This window comes from Melospiza melodia, chromosome 4 (assembly GCF_035770615.1).
Source record: "Melospiza melodia melodia isolate bMelMel2 chromosome 4, bMelMel2.pri, whole genome shotgun sequence".
In the NCBI taxonomy this organism is placed as follows: Eukaryota; Metazoa; Chordata; class Aves; order Passeriformes; family Passerellidae; genus Melospiza; species Melospiza melodia.
This window is the reverse complement of record NC_086197.1, coordinates 806,656-824,874: the sequence shown is the minus strand read 5'-3', so window position 1 is coordinate 824,874 and position 18,219 is coordinate 806,656. Positions and strand designations below refer to the sequence as shown.

Genomic DNA, 18,219 nt, shown 5'->3' with positions numbered 1-18,219 from the left:
GTGTTCTCCACCCTCCCTCCCACTGGAATCCTCCATGGATTCCACTTCCCATGGGAAGAGGCTGCTGCAGGGGTCCCCAGGCACAGTGGGATCCCCTTGATCCCTTCCCCTCTGGGTTTCCATGGAATTTCCCCAGGTTCTCAAAGGCTGGGGATCTTTGAGGTCCTCAGGGAGGCTGAGCTGTGGAAAATCGGGAATTCTGGAGGCCTGCACTGAGAGGACCCTCCCAGCCCTTGATCCCAGAGGATTCGGAGGTGCTGCAGGATCTGGGAAGGGTTTGATGCCTACAAGGAGACAGGGTCCCCCCAGCACGTGTCCTGTCCCGGTGTCACCGTGTCCCCACGTCACCGCTCCGCTGGCTTCTCCCATCCCAGCATCACCCATCACGCTCATCCCAAGGAAACGGGCTTTTGGGGAATTCGGGAAGAGCAGTGGGGCTGCCTGGAGCTCCAAGGGATGAGCTCCAGGTCCTGAGGGAGCCTCAGAGTAGGAAGAGTGGAATTGTCCCCATGTTCCCGTTAAACTGGGCTTTGTCACCTTTTCCTTGAGGTGGGAATCGTGGGAAAGGGGATTTTCCTTGGAGAAATCCAGAGGGATCCATTCCAGGTGGAGTTCAGGGAAGGAGGGAGCTCCGGATGTTCTGCAGGATCTCTCACGGGAAGAGATTGCCTTGGGAAGGCCCAGGGGCAACACTCGAGGAATTGGGAATTTTCCTACGGATTCCAGCCCAGAATTCCCTTTTCCTGCTGGGATCAGAGAAGGAAAAAAGGGAATTTTAGTTACAACATCCCTGATCCTGCCAGAGCTCCCTGCTGGAGCTTCCCGGGATTGCTCTGGATTGTCCCTGCTCCGGGACAGAGCTCATGGATAAATCCCAATCCCAAAACCGCTCCGGACAAATCCCTGCTGGAGCCTGAGACCCCCTTGGGTCTCCTCCCCATCCCTGCTCCGGCCTGGGCCCCTTGGGATGTTTTTCCCAAGGGATAACCATGCGTCCTTCCCAAAAATTCCCAAATCCACATTCCCAAATGTTCCCAGACTCTGCTCCAATGGCAGCTCCCAACTTTTGGCATTCCCGAGGTGTCCCTGCTCCCGGCACAGCTCTGGCATTTCCTGCCTGTTCCATTGCAGAAAGGGTTAAAATTGGGAATAATCCAGGGGTTTGGGGGCGTTTGGAGCCAACATTCCAAACCTGGAAGCTCCTGGTCCATATCCAGGTGGGATGAGGCCATTCCCTCCTTCCTGACAGCACAGCCCAGGGATCCCGGGCAACTTCCACAGGTTATTCCCTCTGGGAAGCACCGAATCCCCGGGAACATCCCGTGGCCTTTGGGGGTGGCTGATGGCACCGTCACTGTCACCAGCCCCGGGGGGACATGGAAAAACTTGGGAATTTTGTGTCGGCTGCTCGGTGTTGTTTTGGCTGTGGGGCATTTTTCTCATGCGTTTGTTGTTTCCTTCCTTTCCCAAATCCCTGCCTTGCCCAAATCCCTCTTTCTGATATCCCTGCCTTTCCCAAATCCACCCTCCTCCCCAAATTTCTCTCCTTCCCAAATCCCTGCATTTCCCATTTGCCTGTTTTCCCCAAATTCCTCTTTCCCATTTCCCTGCCTTTCCCAAATTCTTCTTTCCCAAATTCCTACCCTTCCTAAATCCCTGCATTTCCCACTTCCCTGCCTTTCCCAAATTCCTCTTTCCCATTTTCCTGCCTTTCCCAAATCCCTGGCCCTCCCCAAATCCCTGCCTTTCCCGAATTCCTCTCTTTCCAAATCCCCGCTCCTTCCCAAATCCCTGCCCTTCCTAAATCCCCGCATTTCCCATTTCCCTGCCTTTCCCATTTGCCTGTCTTTCCCAAATTTCTCTCTTTCCCAAATCCCTGGCCCTTTCCCGAATCCCTCCCCGCTGTTCCCTCTTTTCCCAGCCCTCCCAGCAGCTCTGTCGCTGTCCAACCCTCCAGGCTTTGGCTGAATCCATGCAATTCCAACCGCCCCATTCCCGGCTGGCCACGCCCTCACCCATCCCACGGGAACCATCCCGATCTGCCCCCCAATTCCCACCCCCTCCATTCCCCCATTCCCAATCCCCAACTCTCCCCAAACCCACCCGGGGGTCTCCACTCAGGGAACACCAAGGCCGGATCGATTCCCGCGGTTCTCCCGGCCCCGAATCCCTCGGGATCGACGTCCGGTGGCTTCTTTTTCCGTGTGGCGCTTCCCGGACCGGAGCTAACATTTCTCTCATTGCCTCTTTTCCTGCTTCCATGTGCATGTCCCGCTGCTCTGTCCTAGATCCGCCTCTGGCCTCCGGAGGGTGGGCGAGTTGTGTAAGTGAGCACGTTCCCATTCCATAGCTCCATCCCACCGGGAATGTCCCATTCCTCACCTGTCTCTCCCTCGTCCCCGTTGCCGCCGGCGTTCCCGATGTTCCGGAGGGAGCGGCGCCGGCCCCGGGATGTGCGCGTCCCTCGGGAGCATGGCCCTGTCCCTGTGCTGTGGTGGCGTGTCCGGCTCTTCCCGCTGGTGTTCCTGCTGAGGAAATTCCCGTCGGGATCCCGGGGGATTGGGGCTGTGGGCTGGGGAGATCCTGGAGCGGCTCAGTCCTCCAGGAAGGGTGGGAGAGACAGCAGGAAAAGTGGGAAAAGAGAAGGACACCAGGAAAGGTGGGAGAGACCCCAGGAAAAGTGGGGAAAGGATCCCAGAGAAGGTGGGAAAAACACCAGGAAAGGTGGGAAAGACCACAGAAAGAATAGGGAAAGACACCAGGAAAGGTGGGAAAGATCTCAAGGATGTTGGAAGAGACTCCAGGAAAAGTGGGAGAGATCCCTGATAAGGTGGGAGAGACCCCAGGAAAGGTGGGAAAAGGATCCCAGGAGAAGTGGGAGAGATTCTAAGAAAGGTGGAAAAGACCCCAGAAGGATGGAAAAGATCCCAGGAAGGGTGGGAAAGACACCAGGAAGTGGGAAAAGAGAAGGACACCAGGAAAGGTGGGAGAGACACCAGGAAAAGTAGGAAAAGGATCCCAGAAAAGGTGGGAAAAACACGAGGAAAGGTGAGAGAGGACCCCAGGAAGGGTGAGAGAGGTCTCAAGATGTTGGAAGAGACTCCAAGAAAAGTGGGAGAGATCCCAGATAAGGTGGGAGAGACCCCAGGAAAGGTGGGAAAACGATCTCAGGAAAGGTGGGAGAGGTCTCCAGGATGTTGGAAGAGACTCCAAGAAAAGTGGGAGATCCCACATAACGTGGGAGAAACCCCAGGAAAGGTGAGAAAGGATCCCAGGAAAGGTGAGAGAGATCCCAGGAAGGAGGAAAGGACCCCAGAAAAAGTGGGAAAGACTCCAGGAATGATGGGAGAGAATCTGGGAAAGGTGGAGAATACCCTGGGAAGGACTCTGGGGAAGGGGGCAGAGCATCCCCATTCCAATCCCAGCAAACCATGGATGCACCAGGAGCCATCTGTGGTTCCCCAGGGTGGGGGCTCCCAGGTGCCCCTCTGGAGCAATCATTCCATGAGGCAGAGGAGGGAGCTGCTGGGATCCTGCTCCATCCCAATCCCCCGGGGAAGCCACCCGAGGCCGCAGCAGGAAAACCGGGATCCAGGGGTTCCCCTGCTGCCAGCAATGACTCCGGGATATCCCAGAGGCTTTCAGAAGGACTCCCCAGGCTGGGATGGGACAGCAGCGGGATCCCGGGAAAAGCTGTTCCCACTCCAGCTCCCTTGGGCTGGAAGGGGCGACCCATGGGATGGGGAGGGCCGGAGAATTCCCCCTGGGAATTTCCCAGCGTGCATGGCCGGCTCTGTGCTCCTGGTTGTGCTTCCTGCGTGTTGTCCCCGTGTCCCGTCCTCGTGTCCCGTCCCGTGTGCGGAGCTCCGGCTCCATCCGTGTCCCGGCTCCCGGAGCCGTTCCCGGTTGATTTTTCCTTGTCCTTTTCTGCCAAGCGCTGAATTCCCGAGGCCGCGGCCCCGTCCCGGGAGAGCGGCGCCGGATCCCGACGCTCCGGGAATGCCGGGGGCCGCGTTCCCACATTCCCGACGGCTGCTGGATGCCATTCCCGGGGATTTGCTCCGCTCCCGGGTGGGGCAGGGGCGCGGGATGCTCGGGAGCTCCCGGCCCGCTCCAGATCTTTCCAGGAACGCCCGGAGCGGGGTCGTTCCGGAGGGTCCTCTCGGCCACGGGGGGCTCATCCCACGGGATCCGGCCGTGGATTCGTTCCCCCAATCCTGGCACTGGTGTCATGGAAATTTGGGATATTTGGGGGACACCAAGGGGGAACCGTCCCCTGTGTTGGCACTGGGGGCACTTGGATCATCCTATGGATCATTCCAGGACTCATCCCTAGGCTCACCCTAGGGCTTATCCCAAGATTCTTTCCAATGCTCTTCCCTGGGCTCACCCCAAGGTTCCTCCCTGGGCTCATCCCAAGGTTCATCCCAGGTCTCCTCCTGGGGTTTATCCCAAGATTCCACCCAGTGTCTTTCCTGGACTCATCCCAAGATTCCTCCCTGGGCTCATCCCAGAGCTCATCCCGAGGTTTATCCCAAGATTGCTCCCAGTGCTCTTCCCTGGGCTCATCCTGAGGTTCATCCTGAGGTTCCTCCTAGGGCTCATCTCTGTATCCCAAGATTCCTCCCAGGCTCATCCCAAAGCTCATCCCAAGCTTCCTCCCAGGGCTCATCCCGAGGTTCATCCCGCAGCTCCCGGGTTCAGGACAGCAGGAATTCCACGTCCTGCTCCCACATCTGCTCCTGGATCCTTTGGGATGGCCACGTCCCATCCACCGGAGTGACCGGGATCAGGAAAACTTCGGACAGTGTTTGGTCCTTGCCCAGAATCCCTGCCCAGCTCCCAGTATCCCTGTCCACTTCCCAGTACACCTGCCCTGCTCCCAGTATCCCTGTCCAGTTCCCAGTATCCCTGCCCGGCTCCCAGTATCCCTGTCCACTTCCCCGTATCCATGCCCTGCTCCCAGTATCCCTGTCCACTTCCCAGTATCCCTGCCCGGTTCCCAGAATCCCTGCCCAGCTCCAGGGGTAGGGTCAGGGTGAGGATTGGGATCAGGATCAGGGTTGGGATTGGGGTCAGGATCAGAGTTAGGGTTGGGATCAGGGTCTGGGTCAAGGTTAGGATTAGGATTGGGATCGGGATGCAGATCAGGGTTAGGATTACCTGGGAATTGGGATCAGGATTAGGGTCAGGTTTAGGCTCAGGGTTAAAGTTAGGGTCAGTTTTAGGGTTAGGACCAGGATCAAAATCAGGATCAGGGTTGAGGTGGATTTAGAGTCAAGGTTAGGATCAGGTTTAGGGTCATGGTTAGGATCAGGGTTAAGGTTAAGCTTAGGGTCAGATCCAGGGTTAGGATCAGGGTCAGGGTTAGGATCAGGATTAGGGCCAGAGTCAAGGCTGGGATCAGGATCACGGTCGGTCTCAGGGTCAGGATCAGGATTAAGATCAGGATTAGGATTAGGGTTAGGCTCGGGGTTAGGGCTATGTTTGGGATCAGCATTGGAGGAAGGTCCATAGAAGAGAAGGAAGATCCTTAGGATCCATTGGAAGGAAGATCTCGCAGGAAGATCCACGGGAGGGTCAAAGGAAGATCCGTAGAAAGGTTGGAACAAGGTCCTTGGGAATGTTGGAAAAACCTCCACTGAAATGTTGGAGAAAACCCCTCAGGAAGGTCGGAGGAGATCTGTAGGAGGTCAGAGGAAGATCCACAAGGAGGTCAGGAAATGTCCATAGGAAATTCAGGAAGATCCATAGGAAAGTTGGATGGAAGATCCATAGGAAGATTGGAAAAACATCCATATGGAGACTGGGAGGTTTGAGGAAGATCCATAGGAAGGTTGGGAACAGGTCCACACCAAGGCTGGAGGTGCTCACAGCCCCTTTGGAAACTGCCATGGGAATTGTGGGAGACAATTCCAACGATTTGAGGCCCACCATGGAACACCGGAGCAGCCGCACGGGAGCCTCACCAAGGAACAGGGAATGATCCAAACGATCCCAGGAACAGCTCCAGTGATCCCCAGATTCAAACAATCCCAGGAGTGATCCCCACCATCCTAGGAATGATCCAAATGATCCCAGGAGTGATCCCAGGAATGATCCCAGCCATGCCAGGAACGATCCAAACAATCCCAGGAACGATTCCAGCCATGCCAGGAACGATCCAAACGATCCCAGGAATGATCCGAATAATTGCAGAAAAGATCCCAACGATCCCAGGAACAATCCGAGAAATCCCAGGACATCCAGCTTTTCCCTGTCAGAGCTTCAAAAGGTGATTCCTTCTCTGCTGTGCCAGGGAAGCAGAAAAATGGGAGTTAGCAGGAATGTGGCTCAAAAATGGGAATTATCAGGTACACGGCTCATCCTGCAGATCTTCAGCCACGTTCAGCTCATCCCTTCAGAGCTATGGATTCATGGGATCCTCGGAGTTCATCAGCATTCCCAAAACCAGGAGGTGGCAATCGAGGCAGTGGTGGATCCCAGCAGCATTCCAGAGTGTCCTGGTTCTCCAGGAGGGAGCTGAGATGGGAGGCTGAGCAGGGAAACTGAGGCACCGGGATGAAGGAAGTTTTATGGGATAGTTCTGAGTGAGGACAAGTGGAGTGGCAGGGATGGGATGGGATGGGATCAAAACCCATCCAGGGTCACCTCCACTGTCCCAGGCTGCTCCAGCCCCAGTGCCCAGCCTGGCCTTGGGCACTGCAGGGATCAGGGGCAGCCCCAGCTGCTCTGGCAATGCCAGCCCAGGCAGGAATTCCTCATTGCCAAGATGCCACCCATGGCTGCCCTCTGGCAGTGGGAGCCATTCCCTGGGTGCTGTCCCTGCAGGCCTTGTCCCCAGCCCCTCTGCAGCTCTGCTGGAGCCCCTGCAGGCCCTGCCAGGGGCTCTGAGCTCTCCCTGGAGCCTTCCCTGCTCCAGGGGAACATTCCCAGCTCTCCCAGCCTCTCCAGAGCACAGGACTCTGATTTTCTAGGATTCACCCAGGTGTCAGATCCCTTTCCTTTCCCATTCCCTGTCCATCCCACGGGGACAATGGCAGGATGGGGACAATGCCAAGGGGACAGCAGCGCTTTGAGGAGCTTTGTCCCCATCCAAGATTCCCACGGTGGCACAGCCAGGGGGTCCCACATGTCCCAGTGCCGAGGGGACACCGGCCCGGCCACCCCTGGGCTCCTCACGCCACCCTGGCCACCAGGTGACCTCACCAGGGGTGTCCAGAGGGTCCCTCCATCCCGGGAAAATGCTGGAAAGTTCCCTCTTATCCCAGCTTTTCTCCGCTGGGTCGCTCCCGTTCCATGTGGGATCAGCACGGGGTGGGGGGGACGGGGCAGGACGGGGCACAGGGTCCTTGTCCCCAGGGTTTGGGACACTTCGGGGGCGCAGAGCCGTGCCAGGAGGGCAGGACCGGCCGGGAACCCCCACCCTGGTGGCGCTGCCGGAATCTTTGGGACATCCCCAGCGGGATATCCCTCCCGAGCCGCGTCCCCCCGCCCCGAACCTCCCCGAACCCCGCTGGATTCGCGCCCCCGTTCCCAAACCCGGCCTCACCCCTTCCCTCTCCTCTCTTTTCTCCCCCCGCCTCCCCGCTCTCTCCGCAGACTTTTCAGTAGTTTAGGAGAGCTCAGCACCATTTCCCAGCGCAGCTCCGGCACCACCTTCACCGTGCGGCCCGGCAGCCGCTACCCCCGTCACCCGCCGCACGCCCAGCCCCGTCAAACCCGCGGCGCTGGAGCGCCCCGAGCCCCTCAGCACCGTCCGGCCCTACGGCCTGACGCCCCCCACCATCCTCAAGTCCTCCAGCCTCTCCATCCCGCACGAGCCCAAGGAGGTGCGGTTCGTGGTGCGCAGCGTCAGCGCCCGCAGCCGCTCCCCGTCGCCGTCGCCGTCGCCGGGGCCGCCGCTGCACACGCTGCACCCGCCGCGGCCCTTCATGCAGAAGCCGCTGCACCTGTGGAACAAGTACGACGTGGGGGACTGGCTGGAGAGCATCAACCTGGTGGAGCACCGGGACAAGTTCGAGGACCACGAGATCGAGGGCACGCACCTGCCCGCCCTGACCAAGGAGGACTTCGTGGAGTTGGGGGTGACCCGCGTGGGGCACCGCATGAACATCGAGCGGGCGCTCAAGCAGCTGGTGGACAGCTGACCGCGCCCGGAGCCGCCGTGGGAAGGGCGGGGCGGAATTCCCAAGCCAAGAAAACCCACTCGGATTCTCCTTCTCCTTCTCCGAGCGCTGCACTGAGGGCGCGGGGCCGCCGACCCCCCATCCCCGGCTCCCGCCCGCTCCCGCCCCGGCCCCGCGCCGCCGCCTCCGGCCCAGGAATGTTGCATGAAATTCCTCCTCGTTCCCGCTCTCCCGGAGGGCCCGGCCTGTAAATCGCTCCGTGCGCCCCGCCCGGGTGGCACCGGCCACGCGCGCGGTGGTGGCACCTCGGCGGCGACGCGGCCTGGAGCCCCAGAGCGGGCGGGTGGCACCTGCGGGGGTGGCACCTCCCGGGTCGCCCTGCCGCGCTCACAGGTGGCCCCAGGTGCTGACGAGTCCCAGATGTTCCTGCCGGGAGGTGGCCCCAGGTCCCGACACCCCCCAGATGTCCCCGACGGTGTCACTCGCAGCTGTCCCTGCCCGGCTTGGAGGTGGCCCCAAGGTCCTGGACCCCCCCGGGTGTCCCTGCCAGGGGGTGGCACCGGGTCCTGAACCCCTCCAAGTGTCCCCGGCAGGGTCAGAATTGTCCCTGTCGGGGGGTGGCCCCAGGTCCTGCCCCCTCCCAAGGGTGTCCCTATCGGGGGGTGGCCCTGGGTCCTGAGCCCCCCCAGGTGTCCCTGCCAGGAGGTGGCCCCGGGTCCCCCCCAGGTGTCCCCATCGGGCTCGGAGGCGGCGGCTCCAGCGGGGCCATCCCGGCGGCGCTCCCGGAGAAAGGAAGGAAGGATGAAGGATGAAGGAAAGAAGGGAGGAAGGAAAGGAGGAAGGAAAGAAGGAAGGAAGGGCCGGGAAGGCTCCAGCGGCGGCCGTGCCACCCCGAGCCGTGCCAGGCCGTGCCAGAAGAGCCCCCCCCGCCAGGCGGACCCCCCCGGACTCTGAGCTGCTGCCCCGGCCGGGTGAGAGGGAGCGAGGAGCGCATGGATCGAAGCATGTTTGGGAATGTCGGGAGGCTGGGGGGGACGAATCCCGCAGCAAAAAAACGAAAAACAAAAAAAAAAAAAAAATCGCTTTGGCAACGTTTAGAGGGGAGGGGGCGGGGGGTGGGAAAGGTTTGATTTCCTCTGGGCTTGGGGTCTTGTTTTTTCCAAAAGGGGGGAAAAGCGTTGATGGGAAATTATTTAATCTCCGTGCATTTATCTAGAGAGCAGCTGATAAGCCCCACGAGATAACGAATTACAGGATCCTCCCCCCTCCCCACACACCCCTTCCGCCCCCCCCCCACCCCCCAAAATCCTGCTCATCCCTCGTTTTGCATCTTTTTAAGCAGCTCTATATTTGGAAAGAGAGAATATCTATATATCTATATCTCCAGAGCTATAGCCACCTGATTTTTGTTAGGATTTTCCTAAAAGAATTCCTATCTCTGGACTGGAGGAGACGCTCCCGGCACGCCCGTGGCTCACGGGAGTTTTTAAGCGACTGAATGAATGTGAAAAAGTCTTTTTAAACACACCACAAAAACCCCTAAAATCCCCCTCCCCACCAACCCGAAACAGCTCCTTTCAGACGCTCTGGATTTGTGAAAATTCAGAGAAATCACAAAAACACACACACACACACAAAAAAAACAACCACAAAAACACAAACTTGCGTTTTGGGACACACCGAGTCTTCCAGGCACGCAGCAGGGAGGTGTCCCCGATTTTGGGGGTCCCAGGGCTGGTGGTGGCCGTGGGGACGATGCCCGGGGCAGGGGACGCTCCCCGTGGTGTCCCCAGCGCCACCCGCGTGTCCCCCGGGCGGGGGCGGCCCGGCTGGCCGGGAGGGGAGGGCTCGGTGCTCCCAAAAGCCGAGCGAGGCCCCCAGGAAGGCATTAACAAAACTCTTCTGGTGCTAAGAGGGGAGGACAGGGAGCTCCGTCCTGACCCTCAACATCTCCGAACCTTTCCGACCTTGCCAGGGAAAAGGGCCCGGAGCTCCCCCGGGGTGTCCCCAGGATGTCCCCTGTCCTGTGTCAGGGTACCGGGACCTCCCCGGGATGTCCCCTGCCCTGTTTCGGGCACCGGGATGTCCCCGGGATGTCCCCTGCCCTGTTTCGGGCACCGGGATGTCCTCAGGTTGTCCCTGTCCTGTGTCAGGGTACCGGGACCTCCCCGGGATGTCCCCTGCCCTGTTTTGGGCACCGGGACCTCCCTGAGATGTCCCCTGCCCTGTTTCGGGCACCGGGATGTCCCCAGGTTGTCCCTGCCCTCTGTTGGGGCACCGGGCTGTCCCCAGGAGGGTCCCCGGTGCCATCTCCTTGTCCCCGAGCCCTCATCCCCGTGGCGACCCCCGCCGTTCTGTCCCCGTGCCCGGCTGCCACCCCGCTGTCCCAGCCGGGGACGGGAAAGGGCCCGGTGGGCGACGAGCCGGGAAAAAATATCCCGGGAAAAAAACAAAAACAAGCCGGGAATGGCGGGCTCGGTGAGCCCGGCACGTCCCGGCCCCTCCCCTGCGCCACCGCGGTGCCACCGCGCCCGCCCGGTGTCCCCCGCCCAGCTCAGGTCCTGCCCTCGGCCGTGTCCCCGCAGCCCCCGCCAAGGTCCCGTCCCCGTCCTCTCCCCCGCCAATCAGCGCCCGTGTCCCCAGATCTGCCCTGCCAGCCCCGCGGTGTCACCCAGTGTCACCCAGTGTCACCCTCGGTCCCCAAATCCTCTGTGCCAGCCCCACCCACGGTCACCTCCCCGCAATCCGCCCTCTAAACCCAGCCCCGCCCTGCGCCCTCCCACCGGGACCCAAAACCCAGTGTCACCCTTACCCCCAAATTCACCTCACCTGTGCCCCCAAACCCATCCCACCCTTACCCCCAAATTCACCTCACCTGTGCCCCCAAACCCATCCCACCCTTACCCCCAAATTCACCTCACCCGTGCCCCCAAATCCGTCCAACCCTTATCCACCAAATCCAGCCCACCTGTGCCCCCCAAGTCTATCCCACCTGTGCCCCCAAATCCGTCCAACCCTTATCCACCAAATCCAGCCCCACCCTCTGCAATCTCCCCCAAATCCATCCCACCCTTACCCAAAATCCATCCCACCCTTGTCCCCCAAATTCACCTCACCTGTGCCCCCAAATTCATCCCACCCACGTCCCCAAAATCCATCCGACCCTTATCCACCAAATTCACCTCACCTGTGGCCCCAAATCCAGCCCGACCCTGTGCAATCTTCCCCAAAATCCATCCCACCCTTATCCCCCAAATCCATCCCACCTGTGTCCCTAAATCCATCCCACCCTTATCGACCAAACCTGCGCCCCCAAGTCCAGCTCTACCCTGTGCAATCTCCCCCAAATCCATCCCACCTGTATCCCCCAAATCCATCCTACCCTTATCCCCCAAATCCATCCCCACTCCCCTCGCCCGGCCGGTGCCACCCTCGCTCTGTGTCCCCGCTGTGTCCGGCATTCCTGGGACACTCCGGGCACAGGAACAGGCTGGCAGCTCCCACCCCAAATCCCACCCCAAATCCCAACCCATCCCAGATCCCACTCCAAATCCCACCCAAAATCTGACATCCCGTCCCAGATCCCAACCCCAGCTCCCATCCCATCCCAATCTCATCCTAGCCAATGCCGTGCCACCCTCCTGTGCCTCTCCCCTGCCCCCTCCGCTCCCTGTCCCCTCTGTCCCCGTGTCCCTCCGCCACCTCCCGGTGCTGTCCCGAGCCGCTCCGCGCATCCCGGGGCGCTCCCGGCCCCTCCGCATCCCGCCGGGAATGTCGCACGGTGGAATGTCGCACGCGGGAATGTCGCACGGCGGAATGTCGCGTGCCGGAATGTCGCACGGCGGAATGTCGCACGGCGGAATGTCGCACGGCGGAATGTCGCACGGCGGAATGTCGCACGCGGGAATGTCGCACGGTGGAATGTCGCACGGCGGAATGTCGCGTGCCGGAATGTCGCACGTGGAAATGTCGCACACGGGAATGTCGCGTTCCGGCATGTCGCACGGCGGAATGTCGCGTTCCGGCATGTCGCACGGTCGAATGTCGCATGGCGGGCGGAGCACGTCCCGGTGCCATGGCGCCGCTGTGGGATTGGGAAATTCCCGGGAATTCCTCTGCCTGTCCCTTCCCGGGGCCGCTCCCCTGGGGGATCCCGGTGGGGACGCGCCCGTGGCTGCCCACCCTGCCTGGCACTGCCCACCCTGGCTGCCCACCCTGCCTGGCACTGCCCACCCTGCCTGGCACTGCCCACCCTGCCTGGCACTGATTGCCCTGACCACCCTGCCTGGCACTGCCCACCCTGCCTGGCCACCCAGCCTGGCACTGACTGCTCTGACCACCCAGCTTGGCACTGCCCACCCTGCCTGGCACTGACTGCCCTGCCTGACCATCCTGGCTACCCCTGCCCAGCACTGGCCACTCTGCCTGTCATTAACCACTCTCTCTGACCACCCCAGCCTGGCACTGACTGCCCTGACCACCCCGCCAGACACTGACCACTCTCTCTGACCACCCGTGCCAGGCACCGACCACCCTGCCTGGCCACCCCTGCCTGGCATTGACCACTCTGCTTGGCCGCCCCTGACCATCCTGCCTGGCACTGCCCGACCACCCCGACCACCCCAGCCTGGCACTGGCTGCCTTGCCTGACCACCCCTGCCTGGCACTGACCACTCTGCTTGGCCGCCCCGACCGCTCTGCCTGTCATTGACCACTCTGTCTGACCCCCTGACCACCCCAGGCTGGCACCGACCACTCTGCCTGGCACTGACTGCTTCGCCTGACCACCCTGCCTGGCACTGCCCACCCTTGCCTGGCACTGCCCATCCTGCCCGACCACCCTTGCCTGCCCACCCTGCCTGTCCCTCCCCGTCCCTCTCCCCTGTCCCTCCCCATCCCCGCAGCCCCGGCAGCCCCCGGCGCTCTCGGTGTCCCCTGGGTGGCACCGCTGTCCCGGTGTCCCCTCGCGGAGCCCCCCCGGTGTCCCCTGAGGCTCGGGGGCTCCGCAGGCGCCACGGGCGCGGGTGGCAGTGACAGTGGTGGCCTGAGCGCGGGCAGCCCGGCGCGTCCCGCCGGGTGTCCCGGGTCTCCGCCCCTTCCGCAGCTGTTTGTCGGGGCCACACCGAGACGGAGACCCCCGCCCGCGGCCGCCTCTCGCCGCGAGAGGCCGAACCCGCGGAGCGCAACCGCTCCGCTCAAGCTCGCTCTGGGACCGGAGAGCTGTGCGCCTTCTCGCCATTTCGGAGGAGCCTTCCCCTCCCTCCTCCTCCTCCTCCTCCTCCTCCTCCTCCGCGCCCCCCGAGGGCGGAAATGGCGGTGCCCGCTCCGCGCCCGCGGAGCCGCGGCCGTGCCCGGCCCGCACCCGCAGCTCCCGCTGAAGCAGCTGCAGCCGTACCTGTGTTGGCGAACACTGAGTGTCACCCGCGCCGCTCGCGGGGACACCACGGCTCGTCCCAGTCAGGCCCCACGCCAGAGAAGGCGACTTCCACCCGCGCTGCCCGTCCCGAGAGCGCCCGGCGCTGCCACCGAGCTGCCCCGTGTGTCCCCGCAGCCTCCTCGTCCTGCTGTCCCTGTCCCCTGTCCCGTTTTTCCCTGCTCCGTTTATCCCTGTTCCCTGCGCCAGGCATCCCTGTCCCCTTGTCCCGTTTATGTGCCAGGCATCCCTGTTCCCTGTGCCAGACATCCCTGTCCCCTGTGCCAGGCATCCCTGTCCTCTGTGCCAGGCATCCCTGTCCCCTTGTCCCGTTTATCCCTGTCCCCTGTGCCAGGCATCCCTGTCCCCTTGTCCCGTTTATGTGCCAGGCATCCCTGTTCCCTGTGCCAGGCACCCCTGTCCCCTTGTCCCGTTTATCCGTCTCTCTCCCCACTAATCCTTCGTCTCCTGTGTCACTCATCCTGTCCTCTGTGCCACTCATCTCTGTCCCTTTGTCCCGTTTATCCCTGTCCCCTGTGCCACTCATCCCTGTCACCTGTGTCAGCATCCCTGTCCCCTGTAACACTCATGCCGGTCCCGTTTATCCCTGTCCCGTTTATCCCTGTGCCCAGCCCCACTCATCCTTTGTCTCCTGTGTCACTCATCCTGTCCTCTGTGCCACTCATCTCTGTCTCCCTGTCCCGTGTATCCCTGTCCCTGTACCACTCATCCCTGTCCCCTTGTCCCGTTAATCCCTGTCCCGTTAATCCCTGTCCCCAGCCCCTCTCATCCCCATTCCGTTCCCTTGTCCCGTTTGTCCCTGTCGCCTGCCCCACTCATCCTCCCCTCTGTGTCACTCATCCCTGTCCTGTCCATCCCTGTCCCCTGTCCCACTCATCTCTGTCCCCAGCCCCGCTCATCCCTGTCCCCCGTCCCGCTCATGGCCGTTCACCGTCCCATAAATTCCTGTCCCCAGCCCTCCTCACTCCTGTCCCCTGTGCCACTCACCCCTGTCTCCTGTTCAGGTCACCCCTGTCCCCTACCCGTTCATTCTTGTGCCCTGCTCCACTCATCCTGTCCCCAGCCCTTTCATTTCTGTCCCCTACCCCACCAACCCCTGTCCCTCGCCCTTGTCATTTCTGTCCCTTGTCCTGTTCATTCCTGTCCCCCTCCTTCGTCATTTCTGTCCCCTGTCCTGCCCATCCCTGTCCCCTGTCCTGCCCGTCTCTATCCCCCGCCCTGCCCATCCCTGTTCCCCCTCATTTCCCATCCCTGTCCCCTGTCCTGCCCATCCCTGTTCCCTGCCCATCCCTGTTCCCCCTCATTTCCCATCCCTGTCCCCTGCCCCGCTCATCCCTGTCCCCCTCATTTCCCGTCCCTGTCCCTTGCCGATCCTTGTCCCCAGCACTGCCCACCCCCGTCCCCTGCCCATCCCTGTCCCCTGCGCTGCCACGGGGACGTGGCAGAGCTGGGCAAGGGACTTCCAAAAGGCCATCAGGGTCCCCGGGCGAACTGGCTTCGCCTGGGGCGGCCCCTCCAGCTGCCAGCACAGACCCCCGGTGTCCCCTCCGTGTCCCCCCGGTGCCCCTCGGCACCCCCAGCCTGTGCCCCGCTGTGCCACCGGCTGGGGGTGGCCCCGTGCCGGCGGCCAGGGTCACCCACCCAGTGCCACGGTGCCACCACCAGGACCCCACGGTGCCCATGGGCCACGGGTCGCTGCCGTGGCCGTTCCCAAAGCGCTGCCGTCCCCTTCCCGGGAGTGATTCCCGGTGTCCCCAGCTCCTGTCCCCGCTCCGGCCACGCCGCCCGCCCGCTCCGGACCCCTCCGGAGCCGGGGCCACCTTGCCTTTGGAAAAGCCATCCGGGAGAAGGCAGAGCGGGAGCCCAGCTGACCCCTGACCCCGGCCTGGCCCCTGGGTCACGCTGACCCCCCGGCCACGCTGACCCTTCGGCCACGCTGACCCCTCGGCCACCCCCGGCTCTGCCAGCCCCCGGGTCACACTGACCCCTCGGTCACAACAACACATCGGCCATGCCAAACCTTTGGCCACGCTGACCCCTCGGCCACGCCAGTCCCGGGGTCACGCTGACCCCTCGGCCGCGCCAACCCATCGGCTGTGCTGACCCCTCGGCCACATTGACCCCTCGGCCACGCCAACCCTTTGGCCCTGCCAACCCCTCGGCCATGCCAACCCTTTGGCCATGCCAACCCCTCGGCCACGCCAACCCTTTGGCCATGCCAACCCCTCGGCCATGCCGTGGCCACGCCAACCCATTGGCCAGGCTGGCCCCTTGACCACACTGACCCCTCGGCCATGCCAAGCCTTTGGCCATGCCAAACCCTTGGTCAGCCCTGAGACCCATTGACCCCACAGCCACACTGACCCCACAGCCACACTGACCCCTAAGCTGTGCTGACCCTTTAAGGACCCTTGGCCCTTGGCCATGCCAAGCCCTTGGCCACGCCAACCCTTTGGCCGTGCCGACCCTTTGAACACCCTTTGGCCCCTTTGGCCACGCCAACCTGTCAGCCATTCTGAGCCCCCGGCCATGCTGACCCCTTGGCCATGCCAATCCATTGGCTGTGCCAGGTCCTTGACTGCCCTTCAGCCCTTTGGCCATGCCAGTCCTTCGGCCATGCCAGCCCCTTGGCCGTGCCAACCCTTTGACTACCCCTTGGCCCTTTGTCCATGCCAACCCATCGGCCATGCCAACCTATTGGCCGTGTTGACTACTTGGCCATGCCAGCCCATCGGCCATGCCCACCCTTTGACCGCCCCTTGGCCACGCCAACCCCTCGGCCACACCAACCCCTTGGCCATGCCAACCCATTGGCCGTGTTGACCACTTGGCCATGCGAACCCCTCGGCCATGCCAACCTATTGGCCGTGCCAAGCCCTTGACCACCCCTCAGCCGTGCTGGCCCCTTGGCCATGCCAACCCCTCGGCCATGCCAATCTACTGGCCGTGTTGACCACTTGGCCATGCCAACCCATCAGCTATGCCAAGCCCTTGACCACCCCTTGGCCACACCAACCCGTTGGCCACACCAAGTCCTCAGCCATGCCAATCCATTGGCCGTGCCAATCCATTGGCCGTGTTGACCCGTCGGCCATGCCAACCCATTGGCCGTGTTGACCACTTGGCCATGCCAACCCTGCGGCCATGCCAATCTATTGGCTGTGCCAAGCCCTTGACCACCCCTCGGCCATGCCAACTCCTCGGCCATGCCAACTCCTTGGCCGTGCCGGCCCTTTGGCCACGCCAACCCCTCGGCCACGCCAACCCCTCAGCCGTGCTGACCCTTTGACCACCGCTTGGCCTCTTGGCCACGCCGACCCCTTGACCACGGCTCGGCCACGCCAACCCCAGGGCCGTGCCGCCCCCGGCCGTGCCGGCCCCGCCCCGGGCCGCGGCGTTACTGTGATTCCTCTCATGGCTTCTCCACCACTCGGGTTTTTCCGCTGTACAAAGGGAGACACTTTTCCTTTTCTTTTCCCCCCTGCTTCCAAAGGGGTTTTTTCCCCCCCAAGCTGTCGATATTTTTCCGTTGTCCAGCCCGGCGCCATCGCCCCCCTCCATCCGCCCGTCCGTTCCCCCGACTGTGACAAAGAGCAGAACCCCCCGGGGTCACTCAGCTCCCGGGGGACCCCCGGCCCCGCCGGCCCCATCCGTGGCGGGGCCGCTGTCCGGCCGGCCGGCCGCTGTCCGGCCAGGCCCTCACTGCCCATGCATGTGCCACGCCCTCACGCCCGCTGCATGTGCACAGCCCGGCCCCGCCACACTCTCGGTTCCGTCCCCCAGCCGGACTCACCTGTGGGTTTTCGTTCCGTTTTTAATTTCCCAGGGTCAGTTTGACTTCACCCTTAATTTTGTATGGATTTTCGGAGGAGCTTTCTCCTTCTCCGGAGTCACGGAGGTGCGGCCATTCGCCTCCCGCCCTTGACGTTGTGATACACATCCCCCACAGAGATCTATGTTTCTTATATTATATTATTATTATTAATTATTATTATTATTATGTAATAAATTTATAAGAAAGCTCCGCCTGGTCCTGTGCTCACTCAGATCCCGCTGTGGTCCTGGCCCCACACAGGGGGGGACAAGGGGAGCTCCCGAGGGACAGAGCCCCATAGGTGGATTTTGGGGTGTCCCCAGTTGAACTTTGGGGTTTTCCTGGCTGAATTTTGGGGTGTCCTCGGTTGAATTTTGGGATGTTCCTGGATGAGTTTTGGGGTGTCCCCAATTGAATTTTGGGGGTTTTCCAGCTGAATTTTGGGGTTTTGCTGGATAAATTTTGGGGTACTCCCTGCTGAAATTTGAGGTTCCCCGGGTGAATTTTGGGGTGTCCCTGAGTGAGTTTTGGGGTGTCCCTGAGTGAGTTTTGGGGTGTTCTCGGTTGAATTTCAGGTTGTCCTGGCTGAATTTTGAGGTGCCCCAGTTTAATTTTGGGACATTCCCAGGTGAAATTTGAGGTGCCCCTCAAATTTTGGGGTGAATGAATTCTGAGTAGGATGGGTGGGATGGAATTTGAGGTGTCCCTGGGTGAGATTTTGGGTGTTCCTGGGTGAATTTTGGGGTGTCACGGGTGAGATTTAGGGTGTTCCTGGGTGAATTTTGGGGTGTTCCTGAGTGAATTTTGGGTGTTCCTGGATAAGTTTTGGGGTGTCCCTGGGT

General features: G+C 61.7%; 1 protein-coding gene across 1 annotated transcript in view; it reads left to right on the top strand.

Moving 5' to 3' along the window:
* Window positions 1–8,278, top strand: part of SHANK3 (SH3 and multiple ankyrin repeat domains 3) — a 150,637-nt gene extending 142,359 nt beyond the window's left edge. The window contains 2 exon segments of the mRNA XM_063155767.1: window positions 7,603–7,687; window positions 7,689–8,278. Coding sequence (XP_063011837.1) covers window positions 7,603–7,687; window positions 7,689–8,150 — 547 coding nt within the window. The 3' untranslated portion in view covers window positions 8,151–8,278.
* The last annotated feature ends 9,941 nt before the right edge of the window (window positions 8,279–18,219 follow it).